General features: G+C 41.4%; 1 protein-coding gene across 1 annotated transcript in view; it reads left to right on the forward strand.

The window, feature by feature from the left end:
• The window catches only part of LOC116317240 (collagen alpha-1(XIV) chain-like), a 159,299-nt gene that overhangs the window by 33,664 nt on the left and 102,281 nt on the right, over positions 1–23,354 (forward strand). The window contains exons 6-7 of the mRNA XM_039605355.1: positions 20,639–20,797; positions 20,927–21,046. Coding sequence (XP_039461289.1) covers positions 20,639–20,797; positions 20,927–21,046 — 279 coding nt within the window. The remainder of the gene's footprint in view (positions 1–20,638; positions 20,798–20,926; positions 21,047–23,354) is intronic.

Genomic DNA, 23,354 nt, shown 5'->3' on the forward strand with positions numbered 1-23,354 from the left:
AGTGCTTCTATCCTGGCTCCACACGCACAGTGTCCTTGAACAGGACACCCCACTTTAATGACTCATTATGGTTTGGCCAGTGCTTTGCATGGTGCTGCAGCCTCCCTGAAATAAGTGTGTATGTCTGCACCAATGCAGCCAATTACATTTTAATGCTGTTGATAATTTCCCATCTAAAGTTAGTTCACTTACAATTTTCTGTCTGACTTCATGTCAGTTTTTGTAATAGGATCAGTTCTAAATGGTAGATTTAATGTAATCACTGAATCTATTTACCTCTACCCAGTTATCCCAAATACTTTACTCCTTTTCTTTTCTAACTGGACATTTCATATTTTGCTTTAGTCTCAGAGACTTTGAACGTGTGGCATGGACCAGCTTGACCCATTTACTGAGCTGTAATTCCTGCCACATTTGTTTGGCTGCCATAATTAGACGATGTCACAACAAGATGGACAGGAATTTTGACATCACATAACACGTGTGTCTGTCTGTCTGTGAAGGACAAAGTAAAGAACGTGTGACAGAAAATTCAGTCATAGTTAATGATTTATGTACTTTTCTAACATGTATCGATCCAGCAGGCGTTTTATGAGCAGTAGTTTCTCTTCTTTGTTCAGAACTCAACATTCAGCTTTTCTGCTTATAATTAGGATTTATTATATTCAAATATATAATAAGGTGAAGGCAAGATTTCCTCCTTAATTTTTGCTCTTTTGCCTGATTTTCGAGCTTTTTAAATTATGATTGGAGATGTAATGAATCCATAGACCCATTTGTCTGGGTTCTGTTTCGAAGCCTTGTTTTTTGGCCTCTCTGTGGCTTTTTCAGGAGCCAGAACATATTTGAATGTGATGCTGAGTGTGAGGAGGATGGGAAATGTGAGCAAGCCTGCAAGTTGCATCCATAAACAGTAACGATGCAACACAAAGACACAGATGCCTCCTAATCTGTGGTTAGCCAGAGAAAAATAACTTCACTCACCAAAACTTGAGCGCATGACTTTTATGACTTCTTTTGGTATTTTTCAGATAATTTAATTAAGAATTCTACAAAAAAACAAACACAATAGAGAGTTAGAGACAAAGAGTGCCTGCAGCTGTTTGTATGATGTATGGATTGAAGCCTTAACACAATTTGAATCGACAAGTTAAAACAAATAAATCTGCAGTCTGCAGAAATTAGCTTTAGACAAACCTTTTATGAAACTCTGTCTTTTGGTGCATCGTTTTTATGACTCTGCATCTTTTTGCTTGGTCTTTGCAGTCTTTGCAGCATTGAATGACTGATGGATGCATTTGGTTAGAGATTGTTTTTGCATGAATGCCCAAATTAACTGATCAGACTGTTTTATCTCATTTGGTATAATCTGGATGTCAGAAGAAAAATCCAAATTCAAAGGAGACATTAAATGTTAAAACAAAAATTCATACAAGTGGGTAAGACATGAAGCTTCGGTGTTTCAGTGTTTGGCATCTTGAGTCGAGTGAGGTAACTTGAGACACTTTTTCCCACATAAACTACGTGAACCAAGCTTTGCAAATTTTCAGATGATACACTTGGTATAACTTGTATTTTTCTGGGCAGATCAATCCTCTGCATCGATGATCCAAAGTGAGACAGTCGGTGTGGACGGATAGTCAGGCTTGGGTAAACAGCATGAAAAGTGAGTCGTCTGTGGCATCAAACAGCTGCACACGGACTGTTTCGATATGGATCTGCACTGTTGCATATGTCAATACTCTGACATGTTGATGTGGATTTGTTCATGTTTTCATTTGATTTTATTTCTGGGCACAGGTACAGAAAATCAGCCTGTAATGTTCCCCGTCACAGTCGGATTTGGGAAAGCTTTGTGTGTGTTTTCAGTGTTGATGAATCTCTGGAAGCGTTTGTTCTTACCGAGGGGAGGGGCTACATGAAGCTGGTGTAAAGGGTCCAGTGAGTTGGACTGGGTGGGGCTTGTTATTTTACTCGCACGACTGCTTTACAGTCAGAAATGAGCAGCTTCCTGATTTAGATAAAAAGCTGTATCAGATATGAGAATAACAAAAGCAAACAGGTCAGAAATATGTGATGTTTTTTTTCCTGTCATTTATATACTCGTGCACTCAAAATATGTGTATGTGAGCAGAGTTTTAATCAAGATGATTCATCTCTTAAAGGTTGGAAAAATAAACGTTAGTTTTACGGTGATTGATCAGTTTTTACATCAGCATGTAGAAAGAGCTGGCCTCTTTGGATCTGTAAGAGTGTAATCAGGGTGGAGACGTGGGGTTTGCAGGTGGGGAAGCCTAAGATCCTGTGTAGCAGTGCAGTGGGAGGAAATGAGTCACTTAGAATTGAGCTACATAATCATTTCTGTGTTTTTATAATGTGAAGAGGCTGTGATTGGCTGACCTGTGCTGTTGAAGTCCAGTGCTGTTTGTGGATTAATGCATTTTAAAATATAAGGGCTCATGTTACGAGAGAATTATGGATATTTTTTAACCCTTAGCCATTATAAACCATTAGCCTTTATGAAAGAGTAATACTGGTAACAAACGTCCATACATTCCAGTTCAGAGTTATTTCAATGATGTGTCTTTGTCTTATAATGTATCTGCTGCTTCCCAGTACCTAACCTGGCAGTGATGATGGATACCAGTCTGCTCTGGACCATAATACTGCTAACTACCCAGTTTAGCCCGCATCTGCCCAGTAAAACCTTTAATTTTACAAAATAATTTAATTTCCCTGCATTTTGAGTCAGACTTTGAGACATCTTCAGCAAACATCACACATCAGCTGATTTTAAAAAAATCCCTCTCAAAACAGTTGGGACATTTCATGTAAGTTCAGCAAATTATATTTTTAAAAGTTGAATTTTTGAACCAGCCAGATGTGCACCACTCCGGTTAGGCTTTGCAGATGGACAGAGCTGTGAATGGCCCTCTGAGACAAAGGTTTAAAGCCTGCAAGGTATTCTGCATGTGATCATTAAAGTCCTTCTACTATCTGCTCGAGTCTGATTTAAAACTAATATACAGTTATGCTGATAGTAGCTTTCATATGGGAATATGTTCCATATGAGATAATTGCATAAATTCTAAAAGCTGCACTGTACTTAAGGCTAAGTAATTATGCCACATGGGTGTAATTATTCTTACTTCCCTCTTGTTGTAAAGCGTGTGCACATGATTCATTAGCCATTAATAAGTCTGGAATTGGAGGCTGAGATAACTTCAGCACACAGCGTCCTCCAACAGGCCCTACATGCAGAGGACTCACACAGCAGCTTTAACAACAACAGCTCACAGTAATGTCAGTCTGCAGTGCCACAACTAAAGATGAATGATGACCCAATACATCAAATGTGGAGGGCTCTTGGAAGGCCAGAGGAGAAGAGATGTTGATTTAGTGAAATTGGAAAGGGGGAGAGAGGGAGAGGAGGGTGGTGGTGATGTGGGTTCAGTGCAGATGAAGCTCCATCGCCTTCTATTTGACACTGTGACAACCTCATTTAGATCTGAGAGAGAAATGAAGGGACGCAGATGGAGGAACAGGGAAAGGACCAGAGGACGGCTCCATCACTGAGCCAGCTGCATGGAAATGCTTGGTGTGGGTTTTGACATCTGGTACTCTGAAAGAGGAAAACGAGGGAGCAAAAATCTTTGCACAGATTTGCAATAAAAGGCTGCAAGCTGAGAAACGAGCAAGAACACGATCTCGTTTGTTTATTACATTTCTTATCCATATATATTGATCACTATTAACTTTTGTGTATCCGTTTCATTGAGTCTAAAACGCCCATGCATGGCTCCAGTACAGCCTCTTCTCCGTCTTGGCGTCTCCACCGTGGGAATACAGAGTAGCGTATCTGTCAATTTCTCTAATGATTTTCTCCCTTTTTTGTTTGTTTGCTTCAGTTTCTGTTTCCATGCTGTAAATATCCAGTCAGCACGTCTCTCCCTCTGGGTTTTGTTGCACTGACTGTCGGTTTGTTCTTTCCTAGATTCAAAAGACACTTCATCCACTTCTTTCTACATCTTTTGTCTCGCTCTCTGACTCGCTCTGTTTTTGTCTCATTAGGGTTCAAACCCCGGAGGTGTCGAGTCCTGTTCAGTTTGTGCTGCTTTATTATTTGTTGTCTTCATGCTTTGGCTCAAATGTTCTCTTTTATCCTCCTTTTCTTCCCTCTCTCATTATCACCTCTTCTTTCACCGTCGCGTCACACTATTGCTGCCTTTAAACCTCTGCTGCTCTTATCTTTGCCCACCTGTTCCTTCCTCCATCTTCTGTATATTTCCTGAACCTTTTCTCACTGGATTGGTACCCAGCATTTTATCCTTTAACCTTTCTCTTGCCGGCTTTCTTTCTTCTGTGTTTTCTCCCTTTTGCCGTCACTTTTCTTCACATATTCCTCGATGATGAGGCTCTTTACCTTCTCTCTGTTTGACTGGCAGATGATTCATATTCAACCTTGTGTGCTTGTTTGAATAATAACACATTTTCTCCACTGTCTGTCCACCTTTCTCTGCTTCCTCTTATTTTCTCCCCACGTCACTTGTTTGACACACAGCTCATCTAATTTCCTTTTTTGTGTGTGTTGAAAATGACATCAGTGGCCACAACTTCTCCTTAATAAAAATAGATTTAAACACGAGTATAAAAGGCCAACAGCCAGCGTTGGACCTGCAGAAACGAGCTGTTGCTACAGGGATTATAAAACCAGCTGTGACTTTGAGCACCTGTGTCAGATGCACTTGGATCTGTTTATAGCTGCTGATGTTGCTACAGTATTTGTACAATTACATCATTATTCCCAAGTATTAGTAGTGTTTCAGTTTTATTTGTCATATGTAAGTTAGCACAGTGGGTAAAACTTAATTAGAGCCCAGTATTTGAATGGAAGTCCAAACACTGGTGATCATTCAGTTAATTTTCTTTATCTCAAACTTTGAGGACGTCAAAGCGACAGTTTAAGGATATTTTAATATTATAACCACTGACTCAACCACTGTTTTCAGAAGTGCAGCCATAAACATGTACACCATGAAGATAACTGGAACTAAAGCAGTTAACGATGCTCCTTTTGTCGGCTGAGCTCTGAGTGCAGCTTCCTTCTGCAAAGACTAATGAAGCTAATCTGTTTGTCCTGGTCACACAAACACTGATTCACACGCCGCTGTTCCAACAAGGAAACAAAGGCTCGAGGCCCAATTTCTGCTTCCACATTTCACTCTCAGACCTAATGAAGCTGTAGAGTCTGAGAGGTGAAGCTGTCCACGATTCCCCGGTTCAGTCCTTGTTTAACATAAACTGGCCTTGGTGCTGCTGCTCACTCACCCTCTCCCCTCAGTGTTTCCAGCTTTGTCTGAAATCAATGGAAGTGTACACCAATGCCAGAAAAGGACTGAAAAATATAAGAGGTGCCCTTTAGCTTAAAGGTGCTTGCTTCGGGGGGGAAGAAAGACAGTTGTGATACGGGAGTGTGTATACTTTCACAGGAATAAATCATCTTTAATTTCATGATAGTTTCGTTTTAGTGGAGAGAGAAACTGAGCAGCTGAACGAGTAAATGATTTGGAGGAAGTCTGGGAGGAAGTGCCGTGGTCAGAGGAAACCAACAGTGAACTCTGGCATCAACTCGTCTGGCGGAAGACAAATGCTGAGTATGAACGTCTTCCCCAACAGCGAAGCATGAAGGTGGAGTCATTGTGCTTTGGGGCTGTTTTTCTGCTGGTACAGAACGATTTCACCACATTGAGGGTCCGATGGATGGGGTCATGCACCATTAAAATCATGGTCGAGAAACTCCTCTCATTAAGAAGATGGCTCATGGATCAGGCTTCCAGCATGACAGTGATCCAAAATACCGCCAAGGCAACAACGTAGTGGCCAAAGAAGCACATGAAGGTCGTGGAGTGGCTACTCAGTCTACAGACGGCAGCCCTGCAGGAAACGTGTGAAGGAGCTGAAGCTTCGAGCTGCCAAGCAGCAGCCAAGGAAGCTAAAGGTTTATTTAGAGAGTTTCTGTAAAGAGGAGCGGGCCAAAACCCCGACTGTGGTCTGTGCAAACCTGGTGACCAAATACAAGAAACACTGTCACTGCGCGCTCTACCAAGCACAAAGTCACATTTTGTTTTGGGATCAAATAATAATTTCAACTTTTATTGAATTAATTTTTTGTTCTCTCCCCACTGAAGTGAAACTACCATAAAAATAGAACTTTTTTCCTCATAAAAGTGATGCTTTATATATTTTAGCATTCATAAAATGTCTGAAGCGTTTCCTCTACGTGGTGTCACTGCAGGGTGTGAAAGTATTTTTTTATCTTAAAGAGGAAGAAAGAAAAGAACAACCACACTGACACACATTCACCATCTGTGTTATTTATACATGAAACATATTGGATGTAACGTTTATTATTGTGACCAATCGAAGGATTTTTGTGCAGTTTTTACTTTCGCGCTTTTTCTTTTTTTACTTTGTAGTTGAAAAAAAATTCAGAAAACGGAAGTGAGACTTCCGGCTTGTTGGAAAAACAGCTGCACTCGAAGCCACAGCGACTCAGTGCTGCCTGTCTCTCTCTCTCTGCCCGGCTGTCTCACGCTCTTACACACACACACACACACACACACACACACACACACTGTCACTGTACTTCTCAGTTTTGCTCTTTCTGCTGCTGCCGAGTGTGTGCAGCTCGGTGTGTGTATGTGTGTAAGCCCGTGGGACTTCCTATGGTTTCAGTTTCTCAGTCTTGTGACGGTGCTCATTAAAGAGCTTCAGGTTTTCTTCCTCTTGGTCTCTTATCTTCTGTCTTATGCTGTCTGTGCTTCTCACGTCTGCACACACAGTGCCTTTTACAGCTTTGTGTGAATTCAGTCCCCGGTGGTGGCAACGTACCCGTGAAGTTAATGTCAACAAAAAGTCGCAGCAGCACTTTGGTGACAGGTGTGTTGTCACCTGTTCAACCTGTGCACAGTGAGGAAAGTTCACTATCACCTATGATGAGATTAGATCAACTGTAACACTATTTTATCTTCAGGTAACACTGAAATTGAGCTTGTCTCTTTCTGCTGAGGGAACTGAAGTGGAAATCAAACTGTGCCAACACTGTTTGACAAACAGCTTTTTGTCTTACTGTTCATATACTTTAAATGTTTCTGAACACAGATAATAACCATTCTAGACTTTTGGCGTTTCAGTGTTAATGAGGTGTTTGTAGATTTATGTCTCGTGTTTTTGGAGCTTGCTCTTTTTGCCCCAGTTTGTGCGAATGCTCACTTCCGTCAGTGTCTGCAGTGGAGGTTGAACATAGCCCAACCCATAGAGCCACAATGCCCACAGTGACAGAGGAAATGGTGCGTCTAAACGAAACAGCTCTTCTTCGTGTGCCTTTGTTTGAATGGTTAATATTTGAACCACTTTTAAAAATGTCATAACAGGAAGATAAAATGAAGAGAAGTTGAGTTATTCTAGTAAAATGACCACAGCCTGCAGGTACTGCGTCAGAGTGGTGACGAGCAGAGGTTAAAGTCATGTTTCTACAGCTCAGAGTTAGATGCTGAACTGCTGTGACTGAAACTTTATTTACCTCTGCACTGTGAATGCATCACAGGGATGAGAAGGAAAAAACGCTGGAAGTGGACCGTGTGATGTTATTATTTTCATATTACTCAGCAAGCGTCTGCGTGCTGTCACTTCAGGCCAAGCCCGACTGCAGCACACAAAAACATGAACTCCTACAGGAGTCCATGAACCTGCCTAGCAGCTTTAATTGTTCTGGAAAGTCCGGGTACTTTAACCGCAGGTAATGAAGGAGAACTGGAAACCGTGGAAACCTTAATTTAGTCTTAAAGTCTTTAAGTCTAAAGATGTGCGACTCATTGTGTGTCTCTTTGTGCTTCAGTGCAACCTAAGCTCAGCTGTTAGCACCGGAACTACAACAGAAGATTGTAATGTCATTTTCAGACATCGTAACGAGAACATATCGTACAACGACTGCAGGTTGTGTGTCTGGACTGTAGACTGTGGAGAGGGCAGTGCAGCTGTGGGTTGTTTTTAAAGCCAGAGACACTGGAGCAGGTTGAATCCAGGGATATACAGTCATGGCTGAACAAATAAGCCGTGTGGTGTCATGAGCTGAAGGCCGACTGACACACCTTACAAAGGCTACAGTGTGGGATCTTCAACTTCTATGCTGATTCCCCAAAAAAGTAATTATGTAGTAGTTATGCACAATTTGGCTCAGTCAGCCCTGACAGGTGTAATTACCACAGTTCTGTGCTCGTCTGTGTGTGTGTGTGTGTGTGTGTGTGGGGGGGGGGGTCTTGATTTGAAACAGTTCATTGATTTGTCCTGATTGACTTGCTGTCAGTTTTATCTTTTCTGAAAATGGGTTGCAGCCAAGTGCTGATTCATCTGCCACGGCGCGTTTAATGCTGCGGCGGTGGAGGCTGGAGTTAGATTCTTGACTCTGAAAAAGGAAGAAAAATGAAGATGTACGAGTAACCCTGAGATAATATTTCCTGTGCAAATCACAGTGTGTCTTCTTGCCCTCCGGTTTGTGAGGATTTATACTCTAGGTGGAAAAATCTACCAGAATGTGAACGTTTACTCACTAATAAGTCTGCTAATTAGATTGAAACTGGCTAGTTCCTTTTTTAATCTTTGCTGTGTTGCACTCATCACTCTGGGTCTTCCTTCCTGCAGTCAGTCGATCAAGACTGTCAGTCAAACTGTGCTGGCAGGACAGGATGTGCGCTGTTCGATTTCCTGTGCATTTAACTGGAACCATTTTCTTTATCTGTGGGTGGTATTTTTGCCACTGTGCATCTTTTCCACAGCATTGGATGTTTTATAACAAAACATATGCTGTTAGTTGCAGTTTAAATGAAAGTACTTTATGGCAGTCTTAGAAAATCTGGTGCTCGAGTTAAACGCAGCACATGTTGGAACTCACGTTTTCAGGGTTTCTGAAAGTTTTGATGATAATGATCGTTTCTTCAAAGACTTGTGGAAACTCTTTAGTCTTCCTAGGAAACAGGGGGTCTGCCCTCCCAGAATCTCATTGCATCTCACCCTTTCATGTTTTAATGACCTCTACTGCAGAAAACGAACGTTTTTATCTCAATATTACATTTCCTCTTTCGTGACACCGCATTTTTTTTCCACCTCGGTTAACAGAAGTCACAGAAACAGACTTTTAATGCATTTATGATGCAATTATCTGACAATTATGTGACTTGCAGAGTAGTTAATTCTGCTAACAGCTCACTGAAAAGCCTTTGCTTCAGTTTTAATGAGTGAAATTCTAGTATTTTATTAATCTGTTAGATGAGCACCAAGCAGACGTTACCTACGTCTCCAAGGATGCAGCGTGCCAAACAAGCTAGCCAGCACATACACCTACCTGTGCACTCCACCCTCTCACACAGGTAACGGCACTTTTGGCTGCAGGAAATCAGCATCTATGCTCTGATATCATTTGAATGTCTTTGTGTCTTATGCCGCTCCCCTGCACACGGGCCCTCCCGTCACTAAAAGCTTAAATGTGTAAATCTTCTGTTTCAACAAGCATTAATGTGGTGTTAGCGCAATATTTTCCACTTTATCAGACACATTAAGTGTTATAATTGGTTAATTTTAATATGCTCCTCTAATTATATATAAAATCCCTTTTCTTCCCTGTGGTACTGAAAGCAGTATTGAGTATTTTCCTCAGTATCAGAAGCAAAACGATGTTTTTCCAGCTTTGTGTGGTTCTGATGAGACGAAGGAAAAGGTCATGTTTGGATGATTCCCAATCACAGCTCCTCTCCTCAGTGGTAAACCTGTTGTTGGGGCACCAGTCTCACATCTTCATGCATGAGAGCTGTTGGTTTACTGTCATACTGAGACGCCTCGTTTTTATTGTAGTGCAAGGATTCATCCTGCTACTGGAGCAGACCACCGATTCTTTACATTTGTCTGGAAGGAGCCATCATTTCTTTTATTTTGGGTTAAATAGTTCTCTGGGCTTTCTGAACCTCTTTCAGTGCTTTCACTCACTCCTGTGCCGTTCCTGTTCCTGACCAGTTTCAGAGGGATTTTTATGTTTGCTAACGTTGAAAAAGGGGGGTTTGTGTATTTGACTCTGTAAAACCTGCCACAGATAAGTCTGACTGGTATTTAATAGTATTTTTGCACCAATGAGGTGATTCTCAAAGAGCTTCAGTATTAGTAAATCTGAATATGCTGTGTGGTGTATTCTTAAAAAAGTTAAGTAAACTGGACACGTGAAGGGCAAAAAATAAACAACCGTCAGCAGATGGATGGTAGCTGAAAGTCATATCTTTAAAAAAATAAGAAAACAAATGCAGCAAAGATCTGACGCAGGACCTGAGTTCTTCAGTTTAAAGCTTCTTGACAGCTGCACGTATGTTGAGAGGCCTCAGTGGTAGGAGGAAAAGGCTGAGAGACGCCCAGTTATACAAGAACCAGGTTCAATGAGTAGCAACAGGTGGTAATGAGTGATGATGAGTATGTGTGGAGGAGGTGATCTGTAAAACACAGTGGAGGCTCTGTTGTTGTTAGAGGAGGCCTTGTTGCAGAAAGCACTGAAAAGTACCATCAGTTATTGATCCACCACCTTTAAACATCAGACTGTCAATCGTTTCATTATCAGCGTGACGATGATCCCAGTCATACTGCCAGAGTAGGAAAGGCTCAAGACTTTTGCACAGCACTGTATTTTCTGGACAATTATTTAATTGCACCTGACTTTACATGACGTCATCACACCATGGTGTGATGCACATCTGTTGGCCAGCTGTGCGTGGCTGATGTGTTCATACAGCTACAGGATGAACACATTCAGACTGGATTTATTCCTTTTTTCTAACATTCTGCAGAACTTTTAAAGAAGTTTGGCTTATTGAGCTGCTCAGCTCCGTACTCTCCGACACAAATATTACACCTTCTTGAAAACTTGTTACAGTTAATTAGAGTAATTTAATGTTACACACAGATGTACAAGGTGAAAAAAGAAGTCTTTGATCAGAATTGCTTCAAATTGGGGTGTCATTACCCCAAACACTGGACCTTTCCTTACTTTTCCAGCATTTGCATAAGAAATGTTTCCTGTCACAGCCCGACACCTGAAAACTTTTCACTCACCACCCACGAGCTGAGACTCATAGTGGCAACAATGTCACTGAAATGCGAGTGGCAGTGAGGAAGTCACTGTAGCAGAATGCTCTTTAGGGCTCAGAGCCATAAAGAACCTCCAAGAAATCTTTACGCCACAACGAAGACAAATTGATTGTAGTAGGTTGGTCTCGATGTTATAATGAATTAAATTACAAAATTCTTTGGAGTCTTTGGAGAATATTTGATGCTGACCGGAGAATCACCTCTGAGCTGTTTGTTTCTCACTCAGCTTCTCACGGCTGAAATGAGCAACGACTCATGAGCTCGCCTGTCCTTGTTTAGATTTATGTTGACACTGATGAGGCGCATTAATCTACTGCAAGCTTGTGACTGAGGTTCATCCAGCCAGTTAATTTCTGCGCCCCGTAGCTGGAGACTTTCCTTCCAGAGGCTCGGCAACAATAAAAAACACATCATTCATCTGACACTTAATGAGATTTCTACATCACAAATAACTATCTGGCCTAATACTGCTGAATGTATCCGAACCTGTTTTAGATTTACAGCACTGCAGCTTTTTTATGCACACTGTGCACATGACCGTGTTTCTCTACTTATTTGTAACCTTTATTTTCCAGCCGCTCTCTTTATGCTGAGCTTGCGTGTTCACCACTCCAGCATTCATTTTTACATCTGTGACCAGTGCAGCAAAAACAGGAGCTGAGAAGCTTCATTTGTGCAATTTGGAGCTTAGTGCCTTGCTCAAGGTCTCTCTAATGAAAACAAATGCGTTACGTGAAGTCGTGTTTGTAACTAGTGGAGGTCCACCTGCTGGTCATTAGGAGTAATGCAGGTTGAAAATCCGCTTTGGCTTTTCTTTTAAGTGACAACTTATCTGTAATATTCCATAATTCAAAGATAATTATGTAAAGTGAAAAAGTTCTGGACATTTAAAGTGTGAATATTAATGAATAAATTAAATGAATAAATTAAATGAAGTAGTTAACAATCACTGTGTGATTTTTGTGACATCAATAATGTCGTTGTGGGCTGCATGCTAACAACCTGCTCCGCTTTAATGTCCCCGGCAGAATCTTGACGAGGCGGTTTTCCACAGTCTCATTATGTCTCAGGGACTCTTTAACAATCTGCCGAGCACAGTTTTTTCTACAAGGCTGAAGTTACATAAGTAGGTAGATACTGCATTATTGTTTCCAGATGACTACAGTGGGAAACAGGATGGCACAGACGTTTTGTGAAAACCACGTTTGCTGTTGTACCTGCTGAACTTTCCAGGCGGATGACCATTTGGAATCTGCAGGAGCTGAACGCTGAGTTTCTCTCAGTGTGGAGTGGTGAAATCACAGGAAGCTGACCTTTGACTTCCTGGCATGTAAATGAGCTCTACTGTAGATAAACCCATCAGAGAAAGCCTTCAGGTGGGCTAGCTGACCTTTGACACGGTAGATATCGGCATCGCAGCTCTTCTGCTGTTGCCTCGAGCGTTTTGCTAAGTGCTGGACTTGCTTTGCTACTTCTCCACCTAAATAAGCTTCACACTGCTAAAGAATCACAGACATGCTGCATTTTAAAGCCAAAAATGTTGCACATACGCTTCAGATAAGCTTTATCAAACAGTCGGTGGCTGTGGGCTCATGGACTCGGTGTGATAAGGAGTTTTTGGTATCACTTGTAGGTGCTTCCTGAGACGGGCTGGATGTCTGGGCTTTGTTGCAGCATCCTGCTCTGGTGTCAGTGTGTCGCTCTGACTGAAACATGAGAAATTTTCTGTCAGACTTTATTCTTTCAAATCTTCATGCAGTCTCTCTGCTGCAGCTCTGCTGATCGCTGTCTTGTCTGAATCCATGCTAGCAGTAGCCACACAAGAAACCGCCGAGTGTGCATCACACATGAACCTTGACTCATCCATTACACAGTGAATGTAACTGAACCTGTAACCTGACAGTTACGCTGCCTTGTTGTGGACATGGTATCAGGCTGAGCTTGGACCTCCCTGCGGGCCCTGCTTTCACTCATGAATATGTATTCTAATATCAGTAAAGAGAAACAGACTCATTATAATATTGTTTACACTTAGCTGACTCGGGTCATGTCCTCTGTTCGCCGGTCTCGACACTTACTGTCTCAGGTGTGCCTCAGACCTGCGACACTTTGACTTTTCGACCTGAAGAGAAACACTTAGAGGTCTTTTTATGATCTGGTTGGAGAAACCATCAACAAAGCTTTTTTTGTTAGTGTCTGTTTGCCGCTCTTTTTGTCGCCCTTCCCAAACGGCGCTCTGTACAACTCAGCACGGTGAGCTGGAGGACAGGTGAAGCATGCTGTCTATTTGTTTTTATTTAAATGCCAAGAAAACCCAACAGTTTTTGTTAATGACTGAAACTCACTCTTCTCTCCTCATTTATGACAACTTTGTTCAGTGATCCATGCTGGCTCACATCAGGACACATCAGATTATATCAGGGAGTAAACAGCTACAGAGACACAGCTGGCACACAGCTGGATCAGTTTATAACTGAATCTTTGCTCACACAGGCGTGAAAGTCTGACTCGTTACATATATTTAGAGACGGTTTTGTAGTTTGCTTTGCAGTGGACTAGCAACCCAATTCCTTTTTTTTTTTTTTTTTTTTAAATGACACTTATAATGAATCATCATCATCACCATCACCATCATCATCATCATCATCAGGGATGAACTAATCCCATGATGCAGACAGTCTCCTGGTAACATACAAAACCTGATTATATGAGTAAAATCCCAGCAGATGAGCCAGTCTCAGTACCGGATCACATCAGCTCATCCTCTTCTCGACTTTCACTCAGCTACGCTCGTCTTCAGGCTGAAGTTATCAGATGAATAATTGTTGTTCCTGCTGTCGGCTCAGTTCTGTTCTGAGGCTAAGAGTGAATAGCAGACAACATTTCAGTCTGTAACAGTTACAATACAAAACATATAAAACTGCAACTTTCTGTGTAGAAAGAATCAAATTGTATCTCAGAATGAATAAAAATATAGAAACCTGATGCTCTACACAGACTTAAACTGTTCCTTTAAGGATACTTCCTCGTGTTTCTTCTGTTTGCTCTTTTTCACCCCAGTTAATGTCAGACTGGGTTGACCTTTGACCTTTGCTCTTTTCTCCTCCCTCCATTGTTGACTTTTGTCAGCTTTTTGCTTTTTCAACCAATGTTTACATTTTTTTTGTTTCTTTGCCTTTAAACAAAGTTAAAATGAGCTTTAGTTTTACATTTCAAAATAAAAGTTCATTGTTTGAGTAACATGTATGACATCGATGTCAAACGTGGCTTTATTCTTTTCATAACTTTTCCTGCCACATTATTACATTTTCTGCCGTGTATATGAAAACAATAAAATATAGACACATCTTTAGAAAACAAAAGGTTTCTAAGACCCGTTCCTACATTTGTATTGAGTGGCTGCTCATGTGAGCCTGTATCAGGTACTACTGTGTGGCAGGCAGAGGTAGGACTCAAACACAAAGGGATTAACTAAAAAACGCAGTTTTATTTGCTGAAACATGAAAATCAAAACTCTAAAACTACAAACTGGGAGCGATAAGCTACAAACAACTAATAATTAACAACCAGAACATTACGAGGGAAACATGTCACAAAAGTAGACACACAGCGAACAGGGACGACACGACGATGAGCAGAGAGTGAGGACTTGAACGAGGGGATGGGCAGCAGGTGGGAACAGGAGGAACAAATCAACACACAAGGAGAAAGGGGAAGCAACACTGAACACAATGCACGTGAGACACAGACTACCAAAATAAAACAGGAAACACAAAACAGAGACAGTGAGCGACGGAGACCACGATGACCAGGACACGAAAGGGAACAGACCAAATAAACAACTAAGAACCAGAAACACAGACGTGGAAGCGAAACACATAAAGACAGAAATACAGATCATAGATCATAGAAGTAAACAAAACAGAGACAAACACTGTCACAGACTCAGGACCGTGACAGCCTGTAATAAAGTCATTAATGTTACAGTTTTGGAAAAGACCCAAAAACAATGATATTGTTCATTTTTGCTGCTGTAGTAAAAACAGAGGTGTCAGTCAGCGTTAATGGAGCCCTGATGATAACGTTCTGTAAGCCGTGCTTCCTTTGCAGTTTGTGCTGTAAAGCTTTTCCTTTGTGTGATAACAAATGTGAGTCGCTTGTGTTGTTACACTCATTGCTCAGACTGTCGGCCCCGCCCTCTTTTCTCTCTCTGCGTGTCTCTTTACCTCCATTTTTCTGTTCGTTTTCTCACATTATCCAGTTTGCTTTTATCTTGTTTGCTGCTTCTCGTATGATTAGTGTGTGCACAGTAGTTATTAAGTGAAAATATAGATGTGCATTGCAATTACAGCATAATAAAACCGAGCAGTGCTGATGATTAGTGCTGGAGGAGAATCAGTGCAGCGCACTCACAGAGAATAAGAAATAAAAGAAAACAAATGCCAAGGGGGGCATTAGGAAATCAAGCAGAGAAAAACACAGCATTGGTATTCGCGGCAGACTCACTTGTGTACTTTCATCCTTTAATACGCATCTGCCACTTTTTTCCCAGTTCTTCCTCTTCTTTGTCTTTTGTCCTTTTTCTGCCATCTGTCCAGGCGCTAGTATTTTCCCAGACGTGCTATTAAAAGAAAGGTAGTTCTTTCACCTGCTGCCCCGAAGCACCGCTTTGCCCTTCTGTTTCATTTCCTGTGCTGACTAAGAAGAATCCACCTTTTCCATCTTTACACGATCCTGTGTTTAGATCTGTCTTTTCAAGCTGTATCATTTCATTTAATGCCAAATCTGGCAAACTAAAAATAACACCAAAATAGTTCATTCCAAAAGGCCAAAACTAGAAAATATCTGTTTATTTACTTTGTGTTATAGAGTTAGAACAGCACTTTATAAAAACTGTAGTCTTCTCAGGTCAGCCCAAGACTGCTGAAGGTTCTTCATTTGTGAAACTGTTGTTGGCTGAATATTGAAAAAAAGCCAGGAGCTTCAGAGCTTTGGAGAAATAAACTCTTATTTGAATTTTGGTTGATATTATTAAGTTTTTGTCCTTTTATTAGTGACTTGAACTGATCTAGACTCAGAAACAATTTCACTTCAGTTCAACATGAAAGGAGAAACAATGGGAGACTCAAAGATAACCTACAAACAGAAAGCTGACGATGCAACGTGAGCCTCTGTCTCAAATGGTGTTAATGTTTTAGATGTCACTGTCAGTGCTCTCACATGCACCGTGTGCTTATTGGACAACAACAGCTGATGACTTTTGAAAAATGAAGAGGTTGGATGCTGTCGTGTAACCCTGAGGTTTGTCAGAGGCTGCGGTTCATGTCAGGAAGCTTTGTTTATTCAGGAAGAGATGGTGGTTTGGCTGCTTCACCACAGGAACCCTGCACACTGATCTTTCTTACCCAGTGCATTAAAATGTGACGTGAACCGGTCCTTAGGCATGACTGATGAATCCCTCTGTATCACTGTAAAACTTGTGGCCACAACACCAACATGAAAAGTCTTTAAGCCTCCAAAATGATAGTTTGGACCAGAAGACTACAGCACACATACACTGATACAGCCAAAACTGTCAGATGTTTTTGTGGTGCAGACAGCGACCCAAAAATGACTTTCAGTTTCTGTATCGCTCACCACACAAACCTGATGCTCGCAGCTCGTCTTTCCAGAGCAGCGGAGTAATTGTGTGTTTTGTGTGTCACTGCTTTCATCTGAAGTCACGCTGAACAGCGGCTCCGAGACTCGGCTGGAAGACCGAGGAGGAGGCTTAAATTCCGACACTGTAGAGACTTGTAAGAAGTGATACCTTAGTTAGTTCCTGTCAATGATGAATGAAATGACTGCTGAAGAATGCCCTTGCCCTCCTCCAAACACACACTTAACGATACACCTCTTGAAACATGTTATAACCTGAAAGAAATATTCTCCTTTACATCTGCAGGATAAGTAATTGGGTGCCACTGGCATCAGCTCCACACGTTAGATCTCACGTATAGAGACGCAGCAGCACTGAGCCAACTATGTGTCAGATTTGTGCTTATGTGTGAAATCAATGCTCGTGTTTCTTCCTGGGAGTAAAATGGTTATTCTACTTAATCCACTGTTAAGGCAAACCATCGAGGCTCTGTTTTCAGAATAGGTACTGCATCATGGCTGTGCTTTTGTATGTCAGTGTGTACTTATGAGCTTTATTTGTTCAAGGAAATCATGCTGGGCAAGTATGACCCTGTCTCTGGTCCCTGCTTGCTTCATTTGTTTCCACATTTTAAACCTTCGAGATCCTCCCCGAATGACCCTCCAGGGTTCCTGATGGGTTTTACATCTGCTTGAATCCTGTTGCTAGTAGAAAGAAATGAAAAGCCACTCGTCAGTGAATATCCTTGAGCCATCTGTAACTTTTTCCTCCAGTTGGTGCTGGGCAGGTAGCGCACGGTGGATTTATGGTGCTTGAACCTGCTGTTAACACGAGTTTTGAGTCTAAAACATTTAATAAATGCACCACAAAACCGAGCAAATATAAAGAGGCCAAGAGATTCCACAGAGCTGCACAGATGGTGGTAATTACATGTGATGAAGCCACCGTGAGCGACCCCCGTCACAGTACACATTCAGGATGACACAAGGGGCATGTCAGTATTTTTAATTAAGCTTTTAAAAGTAGAAGGGAGAGCCTCGGTGTCCCAGAGGCAAAGGATCCCTTTGCATTTAATCTTTTTGGATGATATTCTGTGTTTCTCCTAATGCTAAAACATGGAAACACAAAACCAAAGTTTAACACAGCACCATACAGCCATCTGCAGCCTGGTTTCAATTAAGGGGAAAACCTGAACCTCTGACCCTTACACTGATGTCACCTGGTGGCCTCTTATGATGTGAGGGCATGGTGCTTTCTCCACTTTGATGAAAGGCTTACTGCTAATTAATAAAAAGCTTCTCTGAGCAGAGGCACTTGTGTCCTGATGACAGTGGCCTCCTCTATCCAGAGGACACCAAGCTCAGTGAACAGCCTGATGAGGATGAGACAAATGTGAATCATGCTTAGAGCAACATATTCACCTCATCTCAACCCAGCTGAAAACCTTTTAAGAGTTTTTTCACTGATGCTTTAGACAGTGATCTCCAGCAATATCCTCAAAACATCAAATCACGGGAGATACACTATAATACACCTACAGGAGACCCATGCCATGAAGCTCGTGGTGCACAGTTATTGAGCTGATATTAATGCCAGATGGTGTTTGGAGACTTTTCTTCCTCTCTTACTTTAAATGATCTGCTTGTTTGTAGCTGCAGTTTTTCCTGAATCCTTCCAATTTGTAATAATTCCACGTACAGTTGATGGTGGAATATCTAAGATCGAAATAACCTGTTGCAGCCTTATCATCCTGTTATAGCAGCACACTCGAGTTCGGTGATCTCTTTAGAATGACCCGTTCGTAAAGGCAGCCTGCATGGCTTGGCGCCCGACTGGTTGCATACCATGTGGATCTCTCACCTCATTTTTTTAGAGGTACAATTCTGAAACAGACCAAAGTCATAACACATACAAATACAAATATTTACAGTATCCATTCTTCATGTTGTGTAATCACCCCACCTCCTGGTATTTTACCTGCTCCTGGAGCTTTAAACACATGAATAATCGAAGCATGATAGGATAATTGAAAGGATGTGAAAATGCTGCAGGTCAGTGCACGACAGTAACCTGGATCACACAATCGTAAAAGAGAAAAGAGTTTTGGGTTTAAACCTAACATGTAACCGAGCTTTTTTTCAGACTGTTAAACGTGCCTGCAGAGATGTTAACGGCTGCTAATAGCAAGCTGGTGTGGTGGTCGTGGTATTCATCGCCGTGGGGCAGACATTTGGATTCATCTGCTTGCTTTCTTCACGCTGCATTGACAGTTGGTTTAGTGTTGGCACTAAGATGCAGGTGCAGTCACCTGTTCAGTTTACCTGGTATTGGTCAGTGTGGGCCAGGCTGAACTCGAGACGACAGAGTTCAGTTGGCTTTGAGTTGAGCAGTTTGTGTGTTTGTTTAAAAGTTTCTATCTGTACATCAGCACATGTGTTAGAGCCTATTAAACCTGCAGTGCAGGGATATGGAAATAAAGAGGAGCTAACAGTCTCTGAAGTCCTTCACAATCTTTCTTCTGTGCATCACGTTTAGCTTTTTGCAGCTTTGTTCATTTTATTTATTTTTTTCTTACGCTGCACGTTTATCATCTTCTATAACATATTGTTGACTGTCCAGTCAAACAGAAACCTGGTGTAAATGTATGAATGCATCATGTAAATAGTAGCCGCGGTTGATCTTACAGCAACTGCTAACCCACAGTAACACTACTCATGAACTGTAACATGATGGGATGTTTTCATTCAGATTTAGCATTTGATTTTTGTGAAGTGCAATGCTATCATTGTAGCAATAGCAATAAAAGACGCACTTAAATTTCAAAAGTTATATACTCTGATTTTCTTTGTTTTCCATCCAGTGTTTGATGCTCAAGGTTTGAAAGAATAAGTGTGAAACAAACTCTCAGGCTGCTATAAACACTCTTATAGTTTTTCTTACTCTTGGATCTTTATTCTGTCAGTGAAAGGGGATGTCCTTATTACATCATCTCAGGCAGAGAAGCCCCACCCACCTGCTGTTCAAATGTTTTGTGACCGACAGCCAATCAGTAGAAAGTTAACTTTAAAGGAGGGGCTGCTGAAAGCAAACAGAGGATGAGATGAGGGGCTGCAGAGAGGTGATGAAGCTACACACATTCCCACTGGGAAACTACCCAGTATAGCGACCCTCTTCCAGTGGATCTGCTGGGAGTTTTAGTTGCCATATTCAACTCCAGTTTGATGGAGTTTGGAGGCTTCTTGAATTAAAACCTAGCACCCTTAACGATTGCAGTATTTCCCATCGAGACCCAAACTCGGGTTTCCTCAGCTCCGTGTGAAAGATAATTGGTGGACAGAAATATGTCTGTTTCCTAATGTGCTTGGCCTTTGGCTCACTGTGTGCTGGACTGGCTTTTGTAAATGAACTGCTGTTTCCTCATTAGAGTCGGGTCTGTTTTATCACCCAGTAAACTGTTGAGACAAACAACAGAGGGGGCTGCTATTTTTCATCTGCTAAAACGAAGCGCCTCGCTCCTCTAGGGTTTAATTATACTGTGTTGAACTGAATTAGAATTAATGAAACACTTTGTAATACTTTGGGACAGAAGCTGCACATCAAACTGTCCTACTTTTACCCGTGCAGATTTATCATGTATGTGCTGTAGGCTGCCGTGGAAGTTTGGGATCCTGTTCAGAGTCTCAGTCACGTCTTAGGCAGAAAGCTAAATGTTTTTGTGGCGGGAAACCTTCCTCTGCTGTTTTAGCTTTTCAAAGTTTGGAGTTTTCCTGTTTTCAAAATCTTTTCTAAATTTCTGTTTTCTTCTTGTCTGATTTTAAGCTGAAGCGGGATTTATGTGTAAGACTCCAGCCATAGCCGACATCGTGATCCTGGTAGACGGTTCCTGGAGTATCGGGCGGATCAACTTCAGGCTGGTCAGGACCTTCCTGGAGAACCTGGTCAAGGCGTTCTCTGTGGAGATTGACAAGACTAGGATTGGTGAGAAGATTTCTGTCCCTTTGGAGGATGAAGGATGGAGTCTGAGCCAGACTGGAATGTGTTATTAGGTAGTAATATATATCAGTAACTTAATTGTAGTTTAAATTCCACTCTTATTTTTGCACGCAGGTCTGGCTCAGTACAGTGGAGACCCCAGGATCGAGTGGCATCTGAACGCTCACACCACTAAAGAGTCTGTAATCGATGCTGTGAAGAATCTGCCATATAAAGGAGGAAACACACTGACAGGTGCGATGCCAAGCGAAACCCCAGCCTCCCACTGGTTATTATGGTCTGCTCTCCCCATCAGAGTGAACAGATAATGCTCAGAGGTGCACTTGGACCAAAGCCCGTCCTTTTGCCTGAGCTTATTAAACTGAGGGGAGCTCATTTTGGATTAGTCTTCAAGTGTTGGTGACCTTGCCGCCTTCGGCTGATAAGAGCTGAGTGTGAATCAGAAGGTCGGCTAGCTTTCTAAAGTTTCAGCATCACTTTTAACAGACAGTAGACGGAAATGAATAAAGACCTTCACCAATATTCAGGACAAGATCGGTAAAGCAGGAATGCAGCACATGCTGTTATTTGAATTTACTTGATTTGTCTTTTTGTGTTTGTTAACTTAAACCAGCAGGAGAAAACATTTCATAGAAGTATGACTTCATCCTGGAATTCATCAGGATGTTCTTGGACTAAACAACCATCAACTATATACCAACAGGCACTTTCATTTGTTTGCATGTTGTGCTGTGAAGAGGGAAAAGAGAAAATTAAAGAATCCAAAAAATGAATTATACTAAAATGAATCCACGTGGAAAGCATCACAAATGAAGCAGAGGGTCCTGGCTGTCCACAAGATTAGAGACGAAAGAATAATCAGCATTAAGCTGAGTTTCTAGTAGCTGTCCAAACGCTGCCTGAGGTAAACTTTCAGTCCCGGAGCAGATTTTATTGGTTATATTAATGATGGATCAAGATTCCTGAACATTTGGCATATTAAAACATTAATCAGAGATGAGGTAAAATACAGTATTTTTATTGGATTGCAGCTTTCCGCTCCTCTTCTTTGTAGAACTGGTTACCAGCAGTCGCTCTAATGCTAACTGGAGTGATGCAGTTCTTGTGTAGCACCTTTCTACTCCATTTGAGCACTCACGTACTTTCTACTACAAACACATCTATACGGTACTTTGTTATCGATACCGAAGCACATTTACATCCACACACATTCACAGGCTGACTCAGGGTTCAGTATCTCGCCACACTGACAGGAGCAGCCAGGAATGGATTCAGATGACCCGCTCGGGTTTAGTGAACATGACAAAACAGTCAATGTCATTAAATGCAAACTGACTGGACTTGAATGGGCGTCTTCCTCACAGTTATGGAGTTCTGAGCAAAGACTGATACACTTCATTTGTTTCCATCACCATCCAAATGATGTCCAGTTACATTTCTAAATTATGCCAATCATGTTACAAGTTTGACCCTAGAAATCTCTGGAAGGTTTCATGTGTGGCTAGCCTGCAGTCACGTTGTAAATAACATTGTTTTGCTCTTAAATTTAAAAAAACTAAAAATTAGGACAGCTTTGTTTTACCTGACAAAATATTCACAATTAGGAGCATTCGGTCTCAGAGTGGCTCTAAAAAACTCCACCCCACTCATCTGGTACTTGTAGACTGAAACTGTAATATAGTCCTGATAGCTCACTGTAAAGCCTTCACTTTATCTGTTATTCTGATTGTAGTACAAACAGGGTCGAAAAAGAAAAACGGTTTCAGCCCAACTATTTATCACAGACGTCCAGCCTCCCCGAGATTTTTGTTTTTCCTTCCACTTGTCACCAAGTGCTTGTTGATAGGGAATCATTGCAGGGTCTTTACCTGGAAGTATGGATCACCTTGAGACAGGCTGTTGCAATTTGACCCTCTTTAAATAAAATGCAATTGAACTTCTTGTGTTGCTAATGAAACTGATCTATCGCTCGAGGGAGCAGCAGGACTTTAAGCAGTCTGTTAGAAGTTGAAGAAGACGTCTGTAATGTCGTTAATGGACACAGCTGAACTCAGCTGCTCATTATGTTATCAAGCTCATTAGACAAAAACCTTGTTGAGCTAATAAGGCGCTCTATAACAATCATTTTCAAGTCTTTGATTGCAACTCTTGAGGCTACATCTCGGCTCAGAGGCATTTATCTGTCCTCTCTACACCTCAGTGGGAAACTTTAAGTACGATCAAACTGTCAGCCAGGACTTAACTATTCCTTTAAAAATGCAGACGATAAACGGCTCGAATTCCCCGCACTTTTATCCAACACATGATAAATATTATGTGTAATACATGGACAAAAGTATATTACATATTTTTATGGTTTTCATACATATGTAGAACAACCCAGTGACATTTAATGTTTTTCAACTCGTCATCTTTGCTCCACAAGTGATTGTCACACATTTACAAGTTTTGTAATGTAAAGTTTTTTTACTGGTTTGTGCCCAAATTTTGGGACTTTTTTTTTCCACATTTCAACTAGCCAATGCTTTTGTTCCCAAAATTC

The sequence above is a fragment of the Oreochromis aureus genome, linkage group 22 (assembly GCF_013358895.1).
Source record: "Oreochromis aureus strain Israel breed Guangdong linkage group 22, ZZ_aureus, whole genome shotgun sequence".
Lineage (NCBI taxonomy): Eukaryota > Metazoa > Chordata > Actinopteri > Cichliformes > Cichlidae > Oreochromis > Oreochromis aureus.